The sequence below is a fragment of the Narcine bancroftii genome, chromosome 1 (genome assembly GCF_036971445.1).
Source record: "Narcine bancroftii isolate sNarBan1 chromosome 1, sNarBan1.hap1, whole genome shotgun sequence".
In the NCBI taxonomy this organism is placed as follows: Eukaryota; Metazoa; Chordata; class Chondrichthyes; order Torpediniformes; family Narcinidae; genus Narcine; species Narcine bancroftii.
Window position 1 is genome coordinate 88708586 of NC_091469.1, and position 27456 is coordinate 88736041.

At 41.3% G+C, this 27456-nt stretch overlaps 1 protein-coding gene across 19 annotated transcripts in view; it reads right to left on the reverse strand.

Moving 5' to 3' along the window:
* Nucleotides 1-27456, reverse strand: part of LOC138760976 (astrotactin-2-like) — a 1981947-nt gene that overhangs the window by 1355642 nt on the left and 598849 nt on the right. For 17 of the 19 annotated variants that reach the window (XM_069932434.1, XM_069932420.1, XM_069932396.1 and 14 more), the window contains one exon: nt 1755-1907. The exons of 1 other annotated variant lie outside the window; for it this stretch is intronic. In XM_069932434.1, the coding sequence (XP_069788535.1) occupies nt 1755-1907 (153 nt within the window). Of the gene's footprint in view, nt 1-1754; nt 1908-10261; nt 10338-27456 lie in introns of those variants that run through there. One more of the 19 variants, XM_069932531.1, reaches the window with a different exon arrangement.

Sequence of the window (27456 nt, forward strand, 5' to 3'; positions counted from 1 at the left end):
ACCTAAGACCTTTCTTAAGCTCCTTCCTGGCTACCATATATTTCTCATGAGCCCGTTCTGTTTCCAGCTTCCTATATCTAACGTTTCCTTCTTCCTTTTAACTAGTTGCCTCACCTGTTTCATCAGCCACAATTCCCTTTTCCTACCACTGTTTCCTTCTTCCAGTGGGACGAACTTAGACTGAACCCAGCACATGGCCCTAATATTTCCTTCACATTACTTCACGTTTTCACCCTTGAACATCTGTTTCAAATTTACTCTCACTAGTTCCTGCCTCAACCTTCATAATTAGCCCCTCCCCAGTTAAGCACTTTCCCATTTTGTCTGTTTTTATCCTTTTCCATAGCTATGCTGAAGCTAAGGGAGCTGTGATACCTCTCAACAAAATGCTACCCCATCGAGAGGTCTTCAATCTGACCAGGTTCATTACCCAGAACCAGATCCAGTATGGCCTCTGCTCTCGTCAACCAGTCCATATACTGTCTTCAGAATCCTCCTTGAACACACTTGACAAATTCAGCCCCATCTATCCCTCTTGCAGTCAATATTAGAGAAGTTGAAATCACCCATAACTACAATCCTGTATTTTCTGCACCATTCTAAAATCTGCCTGCTTATCTGCTCCTCAGTGTCCTGAGCACTATTTGGGGCCTATAGATGACTCCCAGCACAGTGATAGCTCCCTTTCTATTTCTGACTTCCACCCACAATGTCTCAGTAGCATCCTCCCTTTCCATAACTGTGATATTACCCCTGACCAGTAATGCTACTCCCCCCAACTTTGCTTTGAATTTAATAAAACCTTGAATATACTGGCACATGATGGCGAACCTTCAGTCATGAGAGAAATACCGAATTATCAAGCAGTCCTAACACTGAAAATCCATGTCCTTCAATTGTTGTTTGTTTCACCTAGAACTCAGCCAAACATTTTTCTTACTACTGAATTCACACAAAGCCTATGTCACATCTGGCAACTTTGTCCTTGATAAGATCAAGCCACAATATAATATGAAAATCTGTAATAAACTCTGAAAATGCTGGAAATATTTGGTGGTCAAACAGCATCTGTGGAGAGATTCAAAGCTCATACATCAGGTGAAAGACAGGTCCAGCTTTTTATTGGTTTTTATTCCTGCATGAAAGACCTTTAACACAAACTGCATATTTAAGCTTTGTTATACCACAGATGTGGGATTCTGCCAACTGTTCTCTCAGGTCATCCTTTCCCACATTTAGACCAACTTGACCAACTGGAAACGTTTGAAATTTTTTCCACACGCTGCACGTCAATGTACAATTCAGCTTGAAGTGCCAGCATTATCAGCAAATCTTTGAAATCAGTCAATTCACGACATTCAGTTTTTCGACATTAAAGGAGGGCAATGAGAGCAATGTGTGGTTTCCGAATAGCTGATGGAACATCAAAGAATCAGTGCCAAACCTTCACTGCAAAGTCTGCTCTCCTGATTAACGCCACCTCCTCACAGCCAACAGCAAAATGAACAGGTCTTGGTCATGTGAGGTATAGATGCATTAGCAAAAGCTATGACAGGGATTTGGGGAGAATTTTAATTCAGTGCAATCTCTCAGACTGATACAGGTTCACAATGTAGCAATGTGTGCAGTGTTAGTACATGCATTTAAACCATCACCAGTGTCACCACCTCCGTCACCAAACTACCAACACCTCTTAGCTAAAAAGGATATTTTAGAAATATACTGTACTTAACAATGGTAGTTGTGTGTCCTACCTCTAATTTTATTCCTCCTTCCTTTCTTTCGTCCTGTGGATGTGCTGCGTGTTGCCTGCTGCAGGTGGGAGATCTCAATGGGCGTGTTTGTTCGAAAACTCTCCTTGAACTTCTGCATCAATGACTGCACTGTCTCTTGAGTCACATCAGCGGCTACAATGTGTCAATTTTATCATTAAAATGTGAATATGTTACAACTGCAAGCTATTACTTGATATTCAAACTGAGCAAGCACACTATACAATGCCAAAATTAAATTTAACTCAATATTTTCAGAAACAAAGTGCCTTCTGTGTTGAGGAAGAAAGTAAAATTTGCTGAAAAAAAATCTTAGTCACTCCAGTTTCTGAGACATCAGCTCTCTATATGGGAAATCACAAACAATCTCGAGCCTTATAACTAATATACAGGAGAAGGGGTGCAATTGATTAAAAAAAAACATAGGTATTACTGTAAGCCTGGAAAGTTGGGTTTTTAATATTCATGCACTGGTTCATCATTCAAATTTACTGTTTATTCAAGTGGGAAATTTTCATCCATTCCAGATAGATTGTATCCAAGTTCACGGAAAATATAAAGTTCACACCTCAAACTGCCTCCCCAATAATATTTTAAAGCCAAAATTTCTGACAAATTATTCTAAGCTTTTTTTCTTTCAATGCTGAAAAGAAATACATTAAAAAAGAATACACTGAAAAAAGGATGCAATACAGAAAAGGCAAAGTCAGCTTCTTCCACGCTGCCATCAGGTTCCTGAATGATCAATGATCCAAAGACACTGTCTAACTTTTCGTGCATGACTATTTATATTTATATGTGTTTTCATATATTAGTGCTGCAAGATGGTTCATAATATAAATGTTTCCACTGTGATGCTACTGCAAAACACTAAATTATGTAACTTGTTCATGACAATAAATTCTGATTCAGTTCGATATTTTTCCTCATTGTCATTTCGACAATGCACTCTACTTCTTAATCATTCTGAAAACTCCAAAGTTCCAGATGTTATGACTGCAATATGCCCCCTCTTTGTCAGGATTTTTTGCTCCAAACATTTGCAAGCAGATTACCTGCTAGTCCGCCCAGTCTTTTCAGACTAAAAATAAAGCAGTCATGGATATAAAATAATCAGGTGTCGGATCAGGAAAGATTCAGCTACAAAGGTGGAAAATTATCACAGAACGATGAAATAATTTTAATTTTGTTAAATGTGAACTTTGCATCAATATATTATAAAATAAAAAAAAAACTTGGAATTACTTATGTCAACTGTGCTACAAAGAATAAAGAATCTGGGATCCAAATTTAATCTGATTAATGGTCTTACTGTTTGGACATTTTTTTAATCAGAATTTAGTAGAATGAAAAATATCAGACTTTGCTCAATTGCTTTTTCAAATAGTTTCTGTTTGAAACACCATCTGCTATCTGTCACATTGTAATTTGTTTCACCAACAAATTTGGTTGAACATTTTCCATTATCTAACAAAAAATACTTTTCCTTCAAATTTTCATCTTTCGTCTACTGGGCACATCAAGATTCAAAACATATGGATAGCTTCTGTTCTTTTTTTAGGTGGATTAGAAAGGGGAAAAGGTAAAAACATCTGGGTACAAATAAGCTCTTTGAGGAAATGAATATTGTGCAAACATGGCAAAAAAATTCAAGATTGTTATAATTAATTGGATTATTAATTGTCAAGTTTTGCAAGTAAATCAAATAAATTTTGTGCCAGGTGCTGTGGGGTCATCTAAACCTTAGCAGTTGAAAACTTGGTAAACAAGGAGATCAGAAGGCAAGAGTGAAGTGATCAAAACACAGAAATTCTGCAGCAACTCATACAGTCTCACAGCATCTATAGAAAGTAAAGATATATTACCAATATTTTGGGCCTAGAGACTGGCTGAAGGGGTACCAGCTATTGGAACTGAGATGCCAGAGGGTGCCAAGTGCACTGGAGGCTTCCTGATCATGTCAGAGGTTTGGATCTGGACCTCAGGATGTAGACTGTTTGGAGTGAAGGCTGTGTGACTGTGGAGGCTGGGGGAACACTGAAGGCAACTCTGGGGGGACAATCTTTTGCTTCTCAAGGTTGTTAGGTAAAAACATCATGAGCTGGGAATGTAGAAGGAGTCACCCAGTGCTGGGCCGTAACAAGATGCAGTTGTGACCTTGTACTCTCAAGATAAGAGTGGGGATGACAAATTGATGTGCAGGAAACTAGCAGAGAAGGAGAGCAACAGTTTATTCATTGGACAATGTCATGGTATGATAATTTACTAAGTACGTATCCTAAGGTATATAAAAAACACCACTTGCTGATAACGGCAGAATGCGCCTTCTCCAACTAACACTGTTAGTTGCAAGTGTTACAATCTGGTAATAAAGAACAAAGAACCTTGATTTCGACTCAGTCTGGTGTCTGACTCACTAATTCATGAACAAAGCAGACCTAACAAGGTGCACCACAAAATTTCTGCTGATGGCGATTCTTTGCCTGCCTTCCGGTAGACTGAACAAAATTTCATATAATATCACAATTTATGTTTTATTACATAACAATAAAGCTATCGTGAATCTTGAATCACCGACAGTTGTCGTCCACTGTAGCTGTTGCACTACAGTTGATGACTGTTGCTGGAAAGAGGCGTTAGACCAGTCTCACTGTCCTCAACAGTTTCATCCTGCAAAAGCAGCCACAGTGATCACTCCCCTGCCTAGTTAGTATGCTTTTGTCAGCCTGTTTATTGTTCATCATAACTGATCCCTCCCCTCTCCACTCATGCATGGGCTGCCATTGTACATCCAATTTCAATTCATTCAGTCAATGCATTTTCACCTTTAGAATGTCACTCATCCCTAATGTTGAAGGATGACGGGCAAAGGAAAAAAAAAGAATTATAGATGTTCAGGCAATGCTGTAGAGTCCTCAGCCAGCTCCGAAATAAATAATTGTTACTCCATTCAATGCAGATTTAAGCAAACATTCATCAGAAGATTCACCTCTTATTTTTCTGAGGTTTATATATTTTTCTGAAGTATTTGAGTAACGTGACCTTTGATTCATATTTGAAGAAGATCACCATTCATAAGGAAACTGTACACTGTACCATTAATTACAACCATTTACAATTCAAAGGCATCCATTGTTAGCTAAAATTCAAGGTATCTGGATTTGAAGGACTCAGGTACTACCACATTATCATCTGCATGTATTGATTTGGAAGTGTGCAGAGATGCGATAAACCCCATTGGAATCAATGTTTCTTTGGTAGGCCATGTCACAACTGGATAGTCATCCAATCTTCAATGTTATTCTTGCACTTGGATAATTTTCACCCTTCAGAAATGCTGAAGAAAATTTTCCTATTCACACAAGTGGCATGTCTACATGGATTTCAGCAAGGCCTTTGAGAAGGTCCCACATGGGACTTTATTCCCCCTGGAGGAATGAGGGGAGACTTGACACATAAAATTATGAGGGGTATAGATAGACTAAATGCAACCAGAGGATATGGGTTAAAGGTGAAAGGGGAAAAGTTTAGGGAGAACATAAGGGGGAACTTCTTCAGACAGAGAGTGGTGAGAGTGTCAAATGAGCTGCCTTCTAAAGTGGTGAATGCTGGCTCCATTTCTCATTTAAGAAAAATTAGGACAGCTAGATGGATGGGAGGGTTATGAAGGACTATAAACTGGGTGCAGATCAGTGGAACTAGGCAGAATAATAGTTTAGCACAGACTCGAAGGGCCTGAAGGGCCTGTTTTCTGTGCTCTGATGTTCTATGGTTTAAGATGAACAGTCCCGTGTCTTCTCAAGCATGACAGGCTCTATTTTCCAGGTTTCCAACACTTGCAGTTCACTAAACCTTTATCTTCATCGATCCACGTGTTTAAAGAACCAACTCCTTTGGAAAGATATGAATTGTTATCCCTCAAACAATCTTTTTAAAATCATGTCAAGGGGATCACTGAAAAGCAAAAATGTGCAATATGGGAAATAAAAACAAAAATAATTTTTTTTGGAAATGCTCAATTGGCCAGGCAGCACCAGTGGAAAGAAAGCAACACTTCATATTTCAAAGTAAGGACCCTTCTCAGAACTTTTTCTTGATCTAATAAAGGATCGTTGACTTGAAACAACAGCTGATTTTCTCTCTCTGAAGATTCTGCCTCACCTGCTGAGCATGTCCAGTTCAAAACTCCTTGTGGATGATGTGTGATCTGCTGAGTTTCTCCAGCACATTTGTGTCCTGAGCATTTCCAGCACTTTTTGTTTTCATTAAGAAACAATTGTTGGTAAATGAAAGCACACAATTACAAAACATTCTCCATCATCTAAGCCTTTCCATGCACTGCTATTTTCTATTCCAAATACTGTCATGGGACCTTTAATATCCTTCTGAGACTCAAAATGGGACCTTGGCTTAACTGACCACCCAAAAACAAATCATACCTCCACAGATGCACTGCTTCCTCAGTATGACACAAGGGCTTTAGCCTTGAGACGTCTGAGCTCAATTCATAGGAGTGAGATTGAACACAGAAGCTCGGACTCAACAAGAGTGAACATTCTGAGCCATAGAAAAGCACAAAATAGAGGGAATACAAGTTGAGACAAACTCTAAATGTTGCACAGCTCAAATAGGCAATGAATGACAGACCAGCTTAGTTATGAAAGGGTAAGAGAGACTGGGACAATTGATAAAATAAGGAAACACACATTGGAAGATAATTTGATTTGATTAATTCTATTAAAAGATTCTAACTTTTTCAATGTCTGGTAGTTTTAAATCCTCAAGCAATGAACATGTTTACAAATTTGTTCCAATCTACTTTAAAATCAGATATCAATGAGACATTTGTCTGAATAGATATAGATAATAGGATAAAAATGGATCAGACCATGATTTGAGAACAGCATACTTAGCAAGAGCTTCATGACACACATGAATAACAAGATCACAGATGATCAATGAGGGTTTTTAAACATAACCTGACATCCAGAATTTAATATAGAATTGATTTAAGGTCACAAAATGACAGGGGTGATCATGGATGCCCCAATGGAGCAAGGTCCTAGATTGAGATTGTGTCTTCGTGCACGTCAGGGAAGGGAACGTGGGCATACTGGGGGTTTGTGTGGAGGAGGAGGACCATCTCAACCAGCGGATCAGTTTTAGATTGTCTGACATGCTCTGTAGTAGGACCGGTTCTGGGGAGGTAAGCCAGGCAGGCAGCATAGTCCCTGATGCAGACTTCCTTGGGAAAGCAAACATCTGATCATGAGATGTGTTGTTGGTGGCCATACATAAAAGTGACTGGATGGAGTGGTGTGTATCTGGGAGGACTTCTTGTCATTGATAGACGGGAAGGCCCTGTGACCTCAGTGCCAGGAGGATAGTTTTCTATACTGTGGTGTTTTCCCTTTCCACTTGCCGTTACCCCTAGAATTGTAGCTGGTGGTCCCATGGATGGCTGCTGTGTATGATTTGGATGTGAGTGATACCGTGTGGTTGGTAGGCCACAGTTTAAGCTACAGTCATTTAGCAGTATCGGGGTGGATAAATCTTTTTGTACTCCCGCCATTGAATAAACAGTTAATAATGTTCCCATTTACCTGGATGACCATCATGGACCTCGTAGGTTCATGCAGTGCTTTCTGGTTCAGTATGGATTAATTGTCCAAGTCTGATGGGTGCTCCCTCAACCCCACGTGGTATCGTATGCCTGGGAAGGTGGCATTTTGTGCGCAGTCCAAAATGGCAGCCTGCGAGATTTGCACATGGCATCACTGGTGTGCAGGGAGGATGGAGAGGATTACGCTGCCCAGAGTGACGAATGTCCTCACACGGTGCTACTAGATTTCACAGATGATTTGCACTGGCAAATTTAGCGTAATGGCCCTTTCTCCAGCACCTGGGGCACACTGCATCCTTGGCAGGGCAGTGTTTCCTTGGGTGCTCATCCTGCCCACAGAAATAGCACTTGGAGGGATCACTGCAATAGTGGGATGGTGTAGGGGACCAGTCACACACAGGGTGGGATGATGCTCCGTCCCAGGATAGCAGCACCCATGGTGACCCAAAGGCTGAGTAATCATTTGAGTTCTGGAAGACTACCTCCAGTGTCTCTGTAAGTTCAATTGCCCTTTGCAGATCAAGTACTTTTTGTTCCAATAGTTGTTGCCATATGTACCCGGAGTGGATACCAGCCATGTAAGTGTCTCTGATGAGGTCCACTGCATACTGGGTGGTCAATACGGCCTTACAGTCGCACGCTCTGCATAAGATCTGGAGGGCCTCCAGGTACTCAGCAGTTCGCTTTTTTCTGGTGGCCAGGAGATTCCTGGCATAGATCTCATTAACCTTCCTGTGATATTGGGCCTTGAGGATCCCCACAGCTGCTTGGTACGAGCTGGCATCGCTGATCATCTGGAACATTTGGGGCCCGACACACAAGGAGTGTCTCAGTTGGTTAGCATCCATGGTGATGACATCCGTGGCTGCCACCAGGAAGTTTTCAAAGCAGTGTAGCCAAAGTTCAAATGTGTTCGGGGCATCCGGTGACTGAGGGTCGATGTCAAGCATCTCAAGTTTCAGGTTCTTTTCTATACTTTAAAAAAATTTTTAGCTAATAAAATTCATTTGCCATCAATTATCACAAAAGGCTGAAGTTGTAAAACTATCAGGCTTTTATTAACTAAAGACTGGAACAACCATCAACTTCATTGACTGATCGAAGCAAAGAGAAAGGGGAGCATGCAAGGGACTAAGAGTAGAATCGGTCTCGGGAGGCAAGTCCAGCTGGCAGCAGCCAATCATGGCCTAACAGTGGTTTACCTCACCTTGCATTCCAACTCTATTTGCCAACAGCAGGACAAGGCACTGAACTCCAATTCGCATGTGATCTGTCAGAGATGGAGAGTTGGCATCTGTAGGACACATATTAGACTAAAAGAGATGAAAAAACACTGCTCATCTCACACTCTGTTTTGAATCACTACCTTTCAAATGTGACAAAACCCAGGCCATATCTGCTCTCTAAGATGGATGTAAATTCCACACGAGTATTATTGATTGACTGGCAGTCATTCAAAAAACAAGAAGGCTTCACTTCCACAGATTATCTGCCAATATTATCTGCCAATACAGATGTGTGGTGGAAAGTGTGCTGACCAGCTGCATAACATTCTCGTAGGAGGACACCAATACCTCTGAGTGGAAAGCCTTGTATATATTAGTGAAAACTTCCCAGAATTTCACAGGAAAACCTCTCCCCACTATTGAGAATGTTGATAGGGAAAGCTGCCATCAGAGAGCAGCAGCAATCATCAAGGATACTCATTACCCAGCACATGCCCTGTCTCGCTGACCATCAGGAAACAGGTAAAAGTGCTACCAGACTTGCACCACCAGGTTCAGGAACAGCTGCTACCCCTCCACCATCAGACTCCTCAACAACAAACTCAATCAGGGACTCATTTAAGGACTCTTATATTTGCACTTTATTGATTTTTTCTCTCTGTATTCCACAGTTTATTTACATTTTTTCATTGTTTACATGTGTGTGCTAAGTCAGTTTTTTTTTGCACTACCAATAAGTGGTAAATCTGTTTTGCCCACAGGGAAAAAGAATCTCAGGGTCGTGTTAATCTCAGGGTATGTACTCTGAAAATAAATCTGAAATCTAACATCTGAAATAGGAAGATTAATTCTGAAACTGACACCACTGAGAAAGATTAGTGATGGTGGAGGCTGAAACATTAGGGATATTAAGAGACATTTAGGCAGGCACATAGATGAAAGAAAAATAGAGGGGTATGAGATAGGAAGGATTAAGTTTTTTTTCGGTAGGAATATATAGGTCGGTAAAACATCAAGCACCAAAAGGGGCTGTTATGTTCTATGTCTATGTTTTCTTATACTTCATGTTCAAAAATTCACCGCACGTCACTGACTGTCAAGCTTTTGGAGATACTAAGGCTGGAATTTTGTGCACAAGAACTTTTTTGTCTTTTAACACTAATTTTATTTTCCCAATGAAAATTAAAGCAAAATGTTAGTTAAGAATCTCTGCTGTTCCTTAGTCATTAAGTGCAATAAGGTTCATGAGGCAATTCTGCAGCATTTCCTAGTTAATAGTATAAATAAGTTTTCAGTGTCAGGTTGTATGCACCCTCAGTCTTCAAAATTCTCAAAAAAAAAGAGGCAGGGGGAAGATTCAGCTGAAATTCCCATCCTTGAGTTCAGTTGTTGTTATCTCATTGCCTTTAGCACCTCTGATCTGTCATCCAATTGAGAAGCAGTTTTAGGGACATGCAACCTGAATTTTGATGGTGAAAATGGGATGCAGAAACCCACAAAACGCAATGCAAGGGCCATGGATTTTTCTTCTGAATCACTTCTTGCCAATTGAAAAGGAAATAAAAACTGGTTCCAGCAAGATATCAAATAAATACACAGCTCGTATACCTTTTCACTGCGCTCCATCTGTAATTACTTACACATATTTCCTCTCTCTGGGCGTTTACTAGATCCCCATGGCCACTTTCATTTAGATCACCAAGTTTTATGGTAACTTTTGTTTGGATATGAATTTTCTTTCATTCGTTCATAGGGCATCACAATCGTTGAACTTAACTCTGCCTCACCATTGGATGAATTTTACATGATAGGCTCTTCTGGAAAAGCACCATCTTTTGATGCTGTTTTATTTTAATTTTCTTCTTGTGCTTTTTGTGTGAATTCAGTATTTCAAATGTTCATGCATTGTTAGATTGTGGCTAATCAGCTCTATATTCTGTGTTTAAATTTTGTTAATAAAGGATTCGAATGGCATCATTTCTGAGCTGATATTTTTAGATTTTATTTTGCTATCTGATGCCCATTCTTTATGGCTGGTAATTCAAAATAAATCTTTCTTTTGGGGGAGGGGTCATTTCAAGCTTGCAGCTCAGCTGTATCACTGGATCAAAAGGTTTGAGCTTCATGTTTACTATATTCAATCAAAGGTGTTAAGATCATTGAAGCAACTTAATTTCCAAAGTAACCAAATGTACCAAAGTTTGAACAATAAATGTCGTAATCATCATGGATTACACTCTTTCGAGGCATTCAGTACTGAGGTGATGTATAATGATTCCATTTTAATTTATGTACTCTTTCTATTAAACTTCTGGAGAATGGAGATTTTCCAGATCCATTCATCAGAGAGGAGGCTTCCTAAATGGAACCTGAGTGATCCTCTCTTCTTTCCCATGGTCAATCTGTGGAGTCCAACTTCTATACTGCCATCTACTTTAAGTCTTTATTTCGGTTCCATTTTGAACACATCACATTTCAAACTGGGTAAAGAATTTCAGAAACTGATTTTCAAATTTAGCATTTCTCTCTCAAACGGCGTCTTTTCTGAAATGATATTTTCTTTTAACTTTGCTGGTTCACCATTCAGATTAAAGGATTCTTTCCAAGCTCTCCTCTTTTGACTCACTCTTAGCTGATCACATCACACATTTTCTTTTTCAAACTGTGATGGCCAGCATTGTATTTGAAAAGTGAAACCTGCTTTTGAAAAATTAAAAGGCTACAGTTATATTACCTTTTCTGAATGTATCGTTCTAAAACCTAATTATTCACAATCTTCTTGTGTCATGGCTCATCGATGAAAAAAAAAATCTCTGGTGATGTTGATTTTGGTTTGGTACTCAATAAAATTCAACCTTGAACAATAGATTAAAAATAGGTTTTATTCAGGTTTGAAACTTTTTTTTTAAAGCCCCTGTTGTTTTCCATAATCAATCTTGCAGTGAAAGCTGCTCAATATATCTTACTGACAGACTCTACAGGTTGGATTCCCACAAAGAGCATTTCTTGACAGCTGACAGAGGTAGGTGGAGTCCCTGATAACTTCTAATTCATCCAAATTAACATGACATTTGAAGTTGAAAAGATTAGATGGCAGTTGCTAATCATGCTTATAAAACGACAAGCATCTTTTTTTAAACTTTATTTAGTATTTTCTCAATAAAAATAAACAGACTTTTACAGAACAAATTTCTTTGGCTAGGCGGACGAAGATTTAGGGAGGGGTAATGTCCATGTCAGCTGCAGGCTCGTTTGTGGCTGACAAGTCCGACGCGGGACAGGCAGACACAATATATAATAATAAAACAAACCCATCCCTTCCCCTCTCCCACAACAGATCCCTAAAGGGAAGCATTAAATTTTTTTTTTAAAATCAGTAATTTACAATATTACTAAATTCAGTCTTCATATAAGGGGTCCACGTCTTAACAAAAAAAAATCATAATTATTATGTAGATTATATGATATTTTCTCCATATAAATACACGACTTCAACTCATGATGCCATCGAACTACATTTAACTCCACTTCATCTTTCCAAGACATAGCGATATATTTACGAGCAACTGTCAATGTTGGATGAATAAACGCTTTCTGAAACTTATCCAACCCCAAGTCCACTAACGGAGTAAAATAACCCAACCCCAAGTCCACTAATGGAGTAAAATAACCCAATCCCAAGTCCACTAATGGAGTAAAATGATCCAACCCCAAGTCCACTAATGGAGTAAAATGATCCAACCCCAAGTCCACTAATGGAGTAAAATAACCCAACAAAAAACATTTTTGGATCTGAAGGAAATTGAATTTTAAGTAACTTTGAAGAAAAATCCTAATTTTAAACCAGAAAAGGATGAACTTTTATTACAAAACCAAACAGAATGTTCCAACACATCATCCATACCGAGAACACAGATCTGAATGACTAAATCCATATCTTTTCAATTATTCAGGGGTTAAATATAACTGATGCAAAAAAATATAATTAACCATATTATATCTTACATTAATTCATTTAGTCAACCCATCATAACACATATTTTCCCAATCCACCTGACTGATCTCACAACTTAAATCATGTTCCCATTTAATCCTAGATGTATCTAAATTTTTTTAACCATAGTATCTTGTAATAATGCACACATTTCTGATATAAAACCTTTATTTGAAAAATATGAAACCATAAATTCAAATTTAGTTAACATAAATTTTCATTTCTCTTCCAAAATTATCTTTCACTAATGTCCTAATTTGATAATAAACAGAGAATTCTCTAAAATCCCAAATTTTTCTTACAGCGGATTAAATTATAAAAAATTACCTTCTACAAAACAATCCTGCAATCTTTTTATTCCTTTCATCCACCAATCTTCTAAAGCTCTATTATTCAATGAAAAAGGAATCAATTTATTTTGATATATTGGGGTTTGAACTGATAAACTGCCTTTTGATCCTATTAATAAATTCCTTTTAGTCCAAATTTCTAATAAATGTTTAAAAATTGGTACATTATTTTTCTGTAGTAAGACAGTATTCCATTTAAATATAAATGATTGGGACAAGGTTCCAATATCACAGCGAATTCCACCCAAGCCCAACTATCTAACATACGATTAATAAATCTTAATTGAGCTGTTTCATAATAATTTTTAAAAATTAGGTAATTGCAAACCTCAAATGACAAGCATATTCAAAGAAAGATAATGATGAAAATCACAGGACAAGGACAAAGGCAAGAATTCTTCATTGGAAAGATTCTCACTTTCTCTGGGGTGGCAGAGTTTGGGAGAAGGGAATTTGAACTTTGATTGACGTGTATATTGATTTCAATCAATGTGACTTTCCTGGAATAGTGAGGCCCTCTCAGAGGCCTGGTTGCATTGAAGCTTCTGATATTTCAATACAATTCTTTTGCCATCATTTAATGTGCAAAAGTGGTGACAGCGTTTACAGTAAGCAATGAAACATCAGCGCTCACTGATGACCTGACAGAGAGCTGGCCACAACGATTCAATGAGGTCGATGGTATCACTTCCAGCATCGAGAGGACCAGGTCTCTCAGCAGGCCCATTAGCCGAACCTCACAGACAGAAACCAATAAAAAAAGCAGAGCTTTCTGCCAATATTTTAAATATTTTACTCAACACTAATTAAAAGATTTATACTTCTGCATGCAATTAGCTGAAATGTCAAAAATGAAACAAAATTATATATTTGAAATACTCATTTAATGCAATGCATATTGATGTACCATCAATCATTCACAAAAGGCTGAGTAGTGAAACAATCAGGCTTTTAATTGCTAAAGAATGGAACACTATCAAACAACCATCCCCCTCCTTGACTGATCAGAGCAAAAGCAAAGGGGTAGCCAGCAAGGGGCTATGGGTAGGATCGATTTCGGGAGACATGTCCAGTCAAAAGCAACAGTGGTTTACCACACATGCAAAATTAGATGTTCTTGAAGAACAGTTCTTTTTTTTCAGTTAGTAAGACATCACAAAATATTTTACACAAAATTATATGGTTAAAAACTTGCCATTTTGATTTCAGTGATCCTTCATTTTTAAAAATGTAAATTTCGTCATACACCATGGTAACAGGCCCTTTCGGCCCTTGCTGCCCAATTATACACATATGACTTACAACCCCCAGTACATTTTGAAGGGGTGGGATGAAACCAGAGCACCTATGCAGACACGGAGAGAATGTATAAACTCCTTACAGAGAGTGCTGGTTTCAAACCTCAATCAGTGGGGTTGTAACACCATTGCACTAATCGCTACACAGACCGTGCTGCCCATTTTCTTATTTGTCAAAATTAATTTTTATAGTGAATGAAGCAGTAACACAGGACTGTCTGCAAAACAATTGACATCAGTTTCGGGTTTCTCGCATTGAGGTAGCCCACGTGCCCAAGTGATTGCAAATGAGAACAGTGAAGCCCGTCATGAAACTGTAGACTCCAGTCCACTCTCATCAACTGGCGCAGCAATCATTCCACTTGAGGTGTTTCAGTTTTAGCAGTGGCTGTAATTTGTGGTAGTCAAGGGGGAATTTGAGAATTATCTGCTGATTAAAAATTTGCACGGCTACAGAAGAAGGGACAGGTTATTGATCAAGTAAGCTGGACAGGTGGAGAGTGAGCACAGACATGATGGGTTAAATGACCTTCTATGTGGTAACCATCCTTGGGTAAATGGATGTGCTCAAAGTTGAGGAAGAAGTGAAACAAGTTGGTATATTCTTGGGAACCTCTGAGGTTGTATGGGATTGGTTTCAAGTTGTGAATTCATGTAGACAGAAAGCATGAATACAAATGAAAAGCAGTCTTCAAATAAATCTGTTCAAAAGTAAAATGCTTTAAAATTTAAAGGACAATTTTAAAACAAAAAGTACAGGCAGGAAGCTGCTCAAGCGACATTGTTTGAAACTGACTTGACCATGAGGAATTCTTGGTTGCATGATCCAAATGTAATACTACAAGTAACTGGACTGCATAGACCAATTTCAGACATCTTCAGGAGAATTATCATTTTGATAATTTTGTCATTTAGCACATGGGGTGGAACAGTTAGTATAGCGGTGAGCGCAACACCTTTACAGCACTAGCGATCAGGAATGGAATTTGAATCCCACGCTGTCTGTAAGGAATTTGTACGTTCTCCCCATGCATATGTTGGTTTTCCCCTGGGGCTTCTGGTTTCCTCCCACCATTCAAAAACGTACCGGGGATGTAAGGTTAATCGGGTGCAATTGGGTGGTACGGGCTTGTGGGCCGAACTGGCCTGTTACTGTGCTGCATGTCCAAATTTAAATTTAAAAAAAGACATGGTCATTAGAATATTTGCTGTGACTCTCAATAATTGGGACACTTGTCGCCAGAGACTCAGCACTCACCACACTAATTTTGGGTGTCTGGATTCTCTGCTCTCAGAAGCTTTTAAATCGTCAATGCAAATTATTTTGTCCTAGAAAAGGTGTTTGAACATTCAGAGGTATCTTGTCAATTGCAGCATGCTTCCATTATAAATAATTAATTCAACAGAACCATTTGTCAGACTCAAATACTGAAGTAAATGTTGTTATTGTAGCAATTGATATCATACTGAATCACTTGCTGGTATCTTTGTTCTTAAAATATAAAATCTCGGAGAGACTTTGAGTTTGGAGAGATTCTACCAAGAGCTTCTTCTGCTGAATAAAATCCTTTTGCATCTTTTGGCTTCAGGCATACAAAATTACATCTCTGAAACTGACTATTGACCTCATCTGCTCCATATCAATAATTTGATGTCACATTTCCTCTCTTCCCCTTCATCTATCTTCATCCCTCATCTTCCAATTCTATCTTCTCTATCCTTTCTCCTTTTTCACTTCATCTGCCTTTCCCCTTAAACGTCCTCAAACCATAGCAATGCCTCTTGTGAACAAGCTCCCCTGGCTAATAACATTTTGTAGCCGAGTGCTGTTGCAGTACTACTGAATAAAGGGATGGCCACACAGCACGAGAGTGAATCAAAGAATAACTTTATTGGTCTGAATTCGCCGCATCTCCGTGCTGGCCCACCCACCTCCTTAGCCCGCATGTAGCGCTAGGCATGGGCTACTCCTCAGCAGTGAAGGGGAGCCGGTGCCATCTTTGACTGGCCATGTGTTGCAGCGATTCAGCCCATTTACTCGCATGGCCGCTCGACCTGGTGCACCTCCCCCCCCCCACCAAGAATTGCCAACACTCTCTGAGCAATCTAACTTATAGTCTCTGGGTGGTCTACTTTTGTGTTTGATCCTGGGTTCCAGGGCCGGCTGGTTGGAGTCCAGGTGCACGACTTTGAGGCAATCGACTGTGAATCTGTCCTGTCACCTGCCAATATCCAATAATGAACACCATTTCTTTAAGGGGCCTTTGTACAGGCACTGTAGGGGGGTGGGGCGCCCTGCTGTCCTTTGCGTAGGAAAACGTAGTGGGTGAACTGCAGATCTGCCGGAACGTGCCTGGGTGGCAAGTCGTGTTTGGCTGGTGGCGGGTGGGGGGGGCGGGGGGGTTTGCTCACTTAGCCTGTATAGGACATCTAACTTGCTGGTCTGAGGGCTGGGGGGGGGGGTGGTTTGAAATGTAAGTCCCCTGGAATGGTAAGCGGTGTGCCGTACATCTCTACAGACAATGCTGGGTAGGTCCTCCTGCGGTGTTGTGTGGATCCCGAGCAGTACCCACGGGAGCTCGTCCATCCAGTTCAGCCCGGTCAGTCGGGTTTTCAACGCAGCCTTCTGGTGGCAGTGGAACTGTTTGACCAGTCCGTTTGCTTGGGGATGGTAGGCTGTAGTATGGTGGACCTGCCTGCTGCAGAATTTTGCCAGGTTGGACCAGAGGGCAGAGGTGAACTGCGCTCCTTGGTCCGATATGATGTGGGTCGGGACTCCAAAACACGTGACCCAGGTGGCGAAGAAAGCCCAGGGACATAACTCAGTGTAGCAAGCAGCCATGGATATTGCCTCTGGCCAGCGGGTGAATCTGTCGATGGTCTTGAACATATCTCATACTCTGACTCACTTGGAGGGGGCCGAAGATGTCGACGTGGACATGTTTGAATCTGCGTTGCGCCAGCTTGAAGGTTTGGAGTGAGGCTTTTATGTGCTGCCGCACCTTGGCATGCTGGCACTGTAAGCAGGTTCGAGCCAAGAGGGCAACATCTCAGCGGAGTCCATGCCACAGGAACTTGTCCGAGAGCAGGCGGACCGTGGACCTTATGGAGGGGTGAGATAAGCCATGGTACTGGTCGAAAACCTGCTGTTGCCAGGTCGCAGGTAGGATTGGCCTTGGGGACCCAGTGGAGACATCACACAGCAGGATCGGCTTTTCAGGTGCGGGGCAGAAATCTATGATCTTCAGGTTGGTGATCGCTGTCTGGTATGCCTGGATGCCTGCGTTCTCCCTCTGGTCCTTGGTGAGCTGGGTGACGTTGAGCCCTCCACAGGATGCAGTGACAGCGAGCCGGGAGAGCTACTTGCTGGCGACATGGCAGACATCCATGGTGAATTCTTAAAGGTAGGAGATGTGCCATTGTTGTCTTGCCAACCAAGGGTCTGAGGCCTTGCTCAGTGCATAGGTCAACAGTTTGTGGTCTGTGAAGGCAGTGAACACTCTCCCCTCTAGCCTGTAGCAGAAGTGCCATATTACCAGGTACAAGGCCAGCAGTTTGCGGTCAAATGTGCTGTATTTGAGCTCTGGTGTTCAAGGTGCTAACTGAAGAAGGTGAAAGGTCGGCAGTGCTCATCAACCCATTGCTCTAGCACTGCACCCACTGCTCTGTCTGAAGCGTCTGTTGTGAGGGCCAGGGGTAAGGTGGGATCCGGGAGTGCCAGTACTGTGGCCTTTGCCAGTGCTGACTTGGTGGTGAGGAAAGTCTCTGAGGCCTTTGGTTCTAATTGCAGCATCAAATTTGATGAGGACAAACAAGGGCTGCATGAGGGTGGCTGCTCCCAGGAGGAAGCGGTGGTAGAGGAGTTCCCAGGAGTTTCCATCACCGGGAACTCCTGTAGTCCTTTGCTTGTGCTCGGCTTGGGGAAGTTCTGGATGGCTTCTACCTTGTCGGGTAGTGGCGTGGCGTCCTCTGGGGTGATGCGATCCCCCAGTAAGTCTATTGCTTGCAGACTAAACGGGCAGTTGGCCGGGTGCACTATGAGCCCAAACTGCTGCAGTCTGTCGACTAGGCGGGTGAGGTGTGTCCTGTGGGTGTTGGCGTCGGGACTGGTGATGAGGATTCGTCAAGATAAAAGAAAATTAAGTTGAGGTCCCTGCTGACTACGTTCATTAGCCGCTGGAATGTCTAGACCGTGTACTTGAGTCTGAAAGGCATTCTTTGGAATTCAAAGAGCACAAAAGGTGTGATTAAGGCTGCCTTCTGAATGTTGTTGGGGTGTAGCGGGATTTGGTGGTACCCCTTCACGAGGTCCACCTTGGAGAATACCCTGCAGCCCTGTAGCCTCGTGGTGAAATCCTGGACATGTGGGATGGGGTACCTGTCTGAGCACCTCCACAGAATGAAGGGAAAAGACTGGAAAGTTGTGGCATTTACTAACTGGCATCTTGTATTGTCTTCCCAGATGAAATCTGCTCCAAGGAGTGCCTGTCTAATGGCCGTGATGGCTCATTCCCTCTGAAAAATAGTGTCTGCAATCTGGATGGTGACTAGGTGGGTGCCATAGCTGAGAATGGAGGACCTGTTGGCTGCTTGCAGGGGAACGCCTTTGGTATTCTGTCTTGCTTCAAAGTACGTGGGTGGGATGAGGGTGATCTCCACGCCTGTGTTGATGAGTAAATCCCTCTTGGTCCTCTGGTCTCTGAGGTAGAGTATGCCTTTCTGTGTGCCATTTGCCCGTTTCCCGTAGCCATATTTGTTTTGGTGGTGAGGTAAGTGCACATGGGGCAGGGTGTGCACCACCAGGCATTCCTGCCCCTTCGGTGGTGGTATAAACAGCACTTGCTGTTCTGCTCTGCGTGCCCTTCACATTGCCTCTGTGCCGCAGCTACCGCTAGTGTTTCTGATTGGCTGGGCCAGGTGGAGGTGCTGATCACGTAGACTGGTTGCATGTGGTAGGAGCTCTGCTGTGGCATGAGGAACAACCTGTCTGCCTCCGGCTACGAGGTGCAGGGTGCTGAGATCCATGTCTGAAACTGCCGAGGATATGTGTACTGGTAGTTTTGAGAGGAATAGGGTCTGTGTGCCCATCTGTCAGGGCCACCATCACATGCATTAGCTTGTAGGGGTTTTTGTCATCCAGGCCCTACAGGTTGAGGATTCAAATGGCACGCTCATGCCGGATGAGCTCTAGGGCAATGTCAGAACTGCTCGTACTTACACTCCATCGGTGGGTTTTCTATGAAGGAGCTTACTTTGGCAGCTGTGGGGGTGCCCAAGGCACTGTTGACATGCCAGAACTTTGTGCCCTCTGAAACAATTTGCCTGATGTGGAACTATGACTCAGCCAGCTGTAGCCAGTTCCTGGGCTGGCTTGCCCAGAACACCGGGAAACGTACACCCACCACATTGGTCACAGGTGCTGTGACTGTGGATTCAGCCGACTGCTGCATTTTTGTGTGAGTGTGAACCAAAGAATGACTCTATTGGTTTGAATTTGCTGCGTCTCCACGCTGGCCCACCCACTTCCGGTGACGTACCCTATGCGGAAGTGGGGGACTCCTTAGTCCACACATGGCGCTAGGCGTGGGCTCATTCTCGGCAGTGAAAGGAAGCCCGCGCCACCATGGTCCGGCCTTGTGTTGCAGCGATTTAGCCCATTTACTCGCACGGTCACTCAGACTGCTACAATTTGTTCCAGTTCTCTTTTGTGTTCCTGGTCCCCAGCTCTTGTTTTGATAAAGTATTTTCACACGTCCCTTAAGGACAACCAGAAGTATTAATTACGTTAGCTGCCTGCTTCAATCTATCAACTGCACTAGTGGGAACTATGGAGGGAATAATTGCAAGAAGGAAAAAGTAAAATTTTAAAACTTCAGCATGTTGCAGACATTCTAATACTTAAAAATATTTAAAAGTTCTATAAAGTTTTGTGTAAAGTGCAAAATAACAGGAAATACTTTATAAAAAAAGATCCAACCTGGTGCAAAATATTACAGACTGTTCAATGAAAAAAAATGTGATCATGGAGTCTGACCTGCCGAGTTCCTCTGGAATTGAGTTTTGTAGGAAAAGAACTGATGAGTTGCATGTACATTCTGTGTGGTCTTGCACATTTGGAAATATGTAAACTAGAAATTGAAAACAGTCTTCAACATCTAAATTGAATTTTTCAAGTTAATGATGGCTTCAAAAATTCCATCCACATCTGACACCTTAAGAGTCTTTTAGACACTTTGTCTGCATCTTCGATTAATTTGATTGATTCTAGGATGAAATCAGCAACTTCCAATTAGAGAATAATCCAAAACAAAATGAACTGTCATTTTGCAGCAAATAAATGAGAGAAGCAAGTCACGCTTCATTAACTTTATTATGTTGCTTGATGAAGCTATGAAGAGGGCAGATGGAGGTCATGAGGCCAATGTATATTTTCTTGTAGAGTGTCCCAGTGACTGAGTTCACAAACTGTAGCCAGCCACTAATGCTACTGCTACTAATGAAAGGTCATTGACCTAAAACATGATCTTTGTTTTACTCTCTGCACAGACGTGACCAGGCCTGCTGAGGATCTGCAGTATTTTAGGGTTTTTTTTTTAATTTCAGGTTTCCAACATCTGCCATCTTTTGCTTTTCTGCTTGTGAAGCAGGGTTGTTTACAGGGTGATTAGTCCTGGATGTTGCTGTCAGTAGTTAAGTGAAAGGACCATCTAAAGCAACATCCTGACCAAACTTATTCTACATTTATGTTTTAGAATCAGAATCAAAATTTGTTGTCATGAACTAGTCATGGAACACTGAATTACAATACATGATTACATTTGGTCAGGATATTGCCTTGGTCTTTTCACAGCAATATCCAGGACTAATCTGTGCTTAAGTATAACAGGGAGTGCAAAATCAAACACAAGTGTGGAGTACGGTGTCACAAAGAAAACACACTGCTCAAAACAGTGCAAGGGCAGCATCATTTTACAAACTAGCGATCTATACAATTGCCTGAGAACAGCTGGGAAGAAACTTCCCTTGTAACTGGAGCTGCTGGTTTATAAACTCACGAATCTTCTGCCTAGCAGGTGGGGTTGAAGAGAGTGCAAAAGGGATGGGATAGATCCATTTATATGTGGGATGCTTAACTGTGATATGTTAACCATTAAACTGTAATATTAATGGCTTTGGAACAATGGAGATTCTCTCCGCTAATTGCACCAAAACTGTAAGATCTACTGAATTCACTGAAGTAAAAGCACAAAAATGGAGAAACTCATCAGGCCAGATACTACTTTATATAGCAAAGTTTAGGGCTTGAGCCATTCATCAAAACATGAGCCAAATGTAGGTAGGCATGAACAAAATTGTGATGGGAGGGGAGGAGCACAGTCCCACAGGCAGGAGGTAATAGGTGATTAAATGCACACCAAGAAACAAGGGGATAGAGGATGGTTCCATGAATGGATTGGAAAGAGGGTGGAGAGCTGGAGGAAAGAAGACAGAGGGATTGGGAAGAGAGGGAGAATGAGGAGTAGGCTAGCAGAAATTGAAGCCAATGTTTATGCAATCTGGTTGGAGAGTGCCCAGACAGAATGTTAGGTATTGCTCCTCCAATTTACAGCTGATCTTGGTTTGACAAAACATGAGTCCATGGACAAACATGTCAGTGTGGGAGCATTCTCTGGCATGCTAAATGAACCAATTTCAGTGTCCTCTCCCAGTATTGAGACCCCATCTAAAAGTCTTCTTGGAGAAAAGCAACATCCCCACTTACTCCTGAGAATCTTTAACTTATGACCTATCAAAATGAAGAAAGAACAATCAGAATGGCATTGAGTCTATGCAATGGGAGAACACAGAATCACTGTATTACTGGCAAATGAAGGTCACCACCTCATAAACTACCCCTTTGCTTACCTCATTGGTCACTTCCTGCCCCATTATTGGCAGTTCCCACATTGGCCTCATTAACCAACAGCCAATGTAGTAAAGATTGAGTCCATTCCAGCCACACACTATTCATCCTAACCACTACCAGACTCAAGGACAGGTTCTTTCCTGCCGTTATTGGACTCCTGAATGAACCTCACTCAAGAACAATTATGTTGCCTTTACTCTGTATTAACTAATCTCTCTCTGCAATGCAATGCATTTCTACACTGTATCTAACTTCTATGTCTGGCATGTCCAGCTGGACTGGAAGAAAGTGACCTTTGACCCCAGAGGAATGTTGAAGTAGAGAGATGCACTGTGAACAGAACATCATGAACATTACAAACTGCAGCTGCTGGAACCTTTTGCAAATGACAAGAAGCTGGGGGGAACTCCACGGGGCCAGGAAGCATCCATGAGGAGGAACAAGCAGCCAACATTTCACTTTTATCGAGACAGCAAGTGCCATGCAGCTAGTTCATTTAACACAGAAACATTAAAGACCAGAGCTACAAATGAAAAGCAAAGGTCCAGGGTCATCAAACCACATTGACGACTTCCAATGGAGATGGAAGAGCAGTGGATTTTAGCAAAAAAATGCTTGCCACATCACAATAGTGGTAGTCTGGAAACACCAGTGTAATCCATTGACAGTAAAACCCCTGATATCCAGAATACAAGCTAATGGCAGCCTCAAGCAATGGCAAAAAAAAATCAAGGAAAAAAAAGAATAAAATAACAGGTAAAAATTATGGAAGTTGAAAACTGTAAAAGTAAATATTCCCTGAAGTAAAACATAAATCTTTCATGAGGATGGAAGAAAATATTTAGCCAGCGGAGTGCCGTGGTCGTGATATTCTCTTAGCAGCTGTTTGAATAAAGTTGTGGGAACAGCAATGGCATCGCCCAAGATGAAGAGCAAGTTGATACAGCTTGCCATTGTGGGATCATTCTTAAAGTGTCTCTTCATCCCTGCTTTGTAAGAGTTGCCCTGGTTAGAGATTTTATCTGTAAACGTTGGTGGGGGGGGGGGGCATGTAATTCTCTATAATGTTTTTGTTTGTCTTTCGGGGTGGCTCCCTGGAGCGGGAGGAACCTGCTTTCAAAGAATGTGACTGAAAGTAAAGTTAAATGCTTTAAGATTTATTTATTCATGCAAACGAAGCTTGTTCAGTATAAGTAGAGTTAGAATTTTTGTCTTTTGTCTTTTAAACTGATCATTCTTAATGAAGGTGCATTAGTTAGGTATTGTAAGGGTAAGTCTCAGGCAACCAGAAAATACATTTTTCCGGCATCTTACAATCCGCATGCATGTCGGATTCCAGGGGTTTTTACTGTATTTGTTTGTTGCTGAAATAACAGAAATAATTGAATATACGTGAATGGGTTTGAGATGAGTCCATGAGAGGTTTATTCTGCATGCAATATGCATTCTCAGCCCATACCTCACATTACTCCTCATTTATCCTCTTGAAATAGTAAGTTACAAACAAGACAAACCAGTCAGGTTTCACAGGCTAAGCACATGCTGCCATTCATTCCTCATATTTTTCACTTAAGCTGTATTAAGGAACATTATTTTTTGATACGATGACATCAATCATCAGTTCACTGTGAAATTCTTTGCAAAGGAAGAATGTCAAAGAGAAGGACAAAAAATCATCCATTTGGAGCTTTAAGGGAACTATATTTCCTTGCTTTGTAGGAGTCATCTCATTTGAAATACCTCTCTATACTATTTAATCAACCATGGCATTAATTTTGCTGAGATACACTGATGCTGTTCAAAAAAAACCATTGCATTGCTACACAGAGTGCGGTTCTCCCTTCAAGACGTCAGCTGCAGCAATTCAAATGCTTATCTAATCACTTTCTACTTTGGGCCACATAAAGCTGTGTCCTACATCCTGAGGTTCTATTTGTGCACAGATTAAAAATAGTTCTTTTTTAATATGTTTACAGGAGCATCTGTTCAACTTGGCCAGTCTCCCTCAGCTATTTTATTTATCCATTATTTTAGCAATGCAAAATAATGCAAACAGCATCCATCCTCTCATCAGAATGCACTGTTGCAGATATGCAAAATTGCCTTTCTTAGATTTGGCGTGCCTATACCCTGAGATTCATAATTGCACTAATTATGTACGGATGCCTCCGACTGGCACATTACAGGAGGCAGGAGCCCGTGCTGAGGGGCACGGTGAAGCTTGGTGCGGCCAATGTGAATCGAAGAGCCACAGCGTGGGATCTTGCCACTATCAGGCACCCAAGAGCTGAGGTTGGGGAGGAAGTCCCTCAAACCACAAAAGGGCAAATAACTTTGGGGCGTCCCACATTAGGGGCAATGGTACAATAAGTGGCGAATGCTACAATGTATAATAACAGAATTTACAAACAAAAACAACACTACGATTGTGAAAAGACCTTACGCTCCACCCATTTTTTGTAATTGCGAATGCGTTTATTTTGAAATAAAAATTGTGGCACCCTCCATCCTGTGCATGGACAGAAGTACGCAAACACCAAATATCGCAGCATGCTCAGATTTGACCTCTCCTTGGTAACATGAAAGTCAAGCCTGGTCTCATAATGTTGCACTCAGTTGGACATTTCCGCACAAGCTAATCTTTGTAGTAATGACATTTGATCACTTGTCCAGCAGGCAGTGGTCAGCACAGAACATCTTGCAGACACTGCAGGAGGTCATTGGAATGGCTTCCTGAGCAGACTAACAAAACCATTTGGTAGAATGTCTCATTGCCAGCACTCACCAAGAAGCACAAAGACAAGAAATGAGAAGGGCCCTCCCCGTCAGATTGTATCTGCGGTACAGTCATTGCCAAGACACAATGGGGAAAATACACAGAGTCCTTCCATCACTGAGCTGAGAAAGGATGGGACCTATAATAATTCCCCCCTCAAATTGGCCACTGATAAAATATTTGGGAATGGAAATGTTAAGGAAATATTGCATGCACAAGTGATGTTGTACTACATTGAGTGAATGATGGCAGATTGATGTCAAATCTTATAAAGCTAGAAATATTATGAATAAAGGATATGATGTGAAAAATAAAGTCATCACTTTGCTTGGCTCATGCAATTTAGAGTGGAGTTATTACTGAAACCCAATGCCCAGAGAACAAAGGAAATGGTTTGTTCATTGGTGGACACCATGACAGGTTGAACAAAACAAATGATTGCAGAGCTGACTAAGAGGACAGTGCAAGCTTAGAGGTACATCAGACTTGATCAAGCTTGAGAAGATATAATTGAAGAGAGATGAATGAGAACTGAGAGGAGAGAGAAAATTTTGACTGACACATCTTTCCTTTTTCGTTCTCCATCTGTCACTTCTGTACAGGAGCAGGGAGGTTATGCTGCAACTATACAACATTCTGGTGAGGCTGCATCTGGAGTACTGCACGCAGTTCTGGTCTCCTTACTCGAGGAAGGATGTACTGGCTTTTGAGGAGGTGCAGAGGAAGTTTATCAGGATGAAAGGATTAGTCTATGAGGAGAGATTGAGAGATTGCGTCGTCTGGAACTGTATTCACTACAATTTAGATGATATGGGATCTTACTGAAACGTACAAATTTATGGAAGGCATAGAGGTAGGTAAGTTGTTCCCATTGGTGGGGGAGACTAGAACTAGGGCATTTGGGGTAGTAGATTTAGGACAGAAATGAAGAGGAACTGCTTTTCCCAGAGGGTACTGGATCTATGGAATTCATTGCCCATTGAAGCAGTGGAGGCGACCTCAGTAAATATATTTAAGGCAAGGTTGGATAGATTTTTACATAGTAGGGGAATTAGGGGATATGGGAAAATGGGAGGTAGATGGAGATGAGCCTATCATCAGATCAGCTATGATCTCTTTGAATGGCAGATCAGGCTCAATGGGCCAGATGGCCTACTCCTGCTCCTATTTCTTATGTTCTTATGCAAAACGTGTTTGATTTCTAACATGGCCTGATTCTGTTGAAAGCTCACTGCTCTGAAATACTTTCTTTCTCTCACCAGAGGTTGCCTGATCTGCTGAGCATTTTCTGTCCTTCGTTCAAACATGGGGCAGAAACACTGAATATTGAACAAGGACACCAGACACTCATCAAATTACCACATCATGGTCAAAGTATTAAGCTGGGCTGGCCTGAACCTATTCAATTAGAAATACAAACCAAAGCAGGCCCAATCATAGCAAACTTTTTTGGATCCTGTCAGGGAGCAAGAGAGCTGGAGGTAGAAAGCAGATGCCAGTCTACAAGCAGCGCACACCAATCATTACTGTAGAGTTACAAGTTAATAGCCCACACATTAAAAAAAACAATGTTTTGAAAGAAAAATTCAAAGATGGAAAACTTTAATTACAAAGGAAAGTAATGTGCAGAATTTAACAGAATTCATCAGGAATTGCTGTTGATCTGCACTTATTAGGGCTGCACGGTGAGCTAATGTGATGCTATTACAGCATCAATGACTTGGCCTCAAAACTGATGCAATCTGTAAAGAATTTGTATGTTCTCCCCATGCATTTAAATGGCTGGACTCAGTGTTTACCGTGTTGTAAATTCTTTTAAAGATAAGCTTCAGGCAGTGAAAGGATGATCACTGAAGGATATGCAAAACTCAGCAGGTCACACAGCATCTATCGGATCAAAATGATCGTTAATTCTTGTAGGAGAAATGTTTGCTTTCATGTATGTGGAGAAGAGAATCCAGAAAAAGGGAGCGTAATATTAATTTTAGCACATTGGAGTGAACTTGTATAACACCTTCTCCCACATTTATGTGTACTGGAAGTCTGCCTTGTGCTAAGTCTAAGGAAATCTTCAAAATTACTGACTATTGGAGTCATACAGCAAAGAAACAAGCCCTTTGGCCACACAGTCCAAAAAGTCCCAACCACACGTCCCACATCTCAGCAGTTGGCCTATCCTATCCATGTGTCTGTCCACATTTTTCTTAAAAATTGCAATAGTACCTGTCTCAAACTTTTCCTTCTAAAGCCAGTTCCATACACTCACCACACTCTGTTAAAAAAATGTTACCCCCTCAGGTTCCGATTAAATATCTCCTCCCTTACCTTAAACAGGTGTCCTCTGGTTCTCTATGTTTACCTGATCTGTTCCTCGCATGACTTTGTACACCTCTATGAAATCACCTGTTATCCTTCTGCACTTCAAGGAATAAAGCCTGAGTCTCCTCAAATCTTCCTGTTGCTCAGGCTCCTAAGGACTGGTATCATAAATCTTCTCTGCATCGTCTCCAG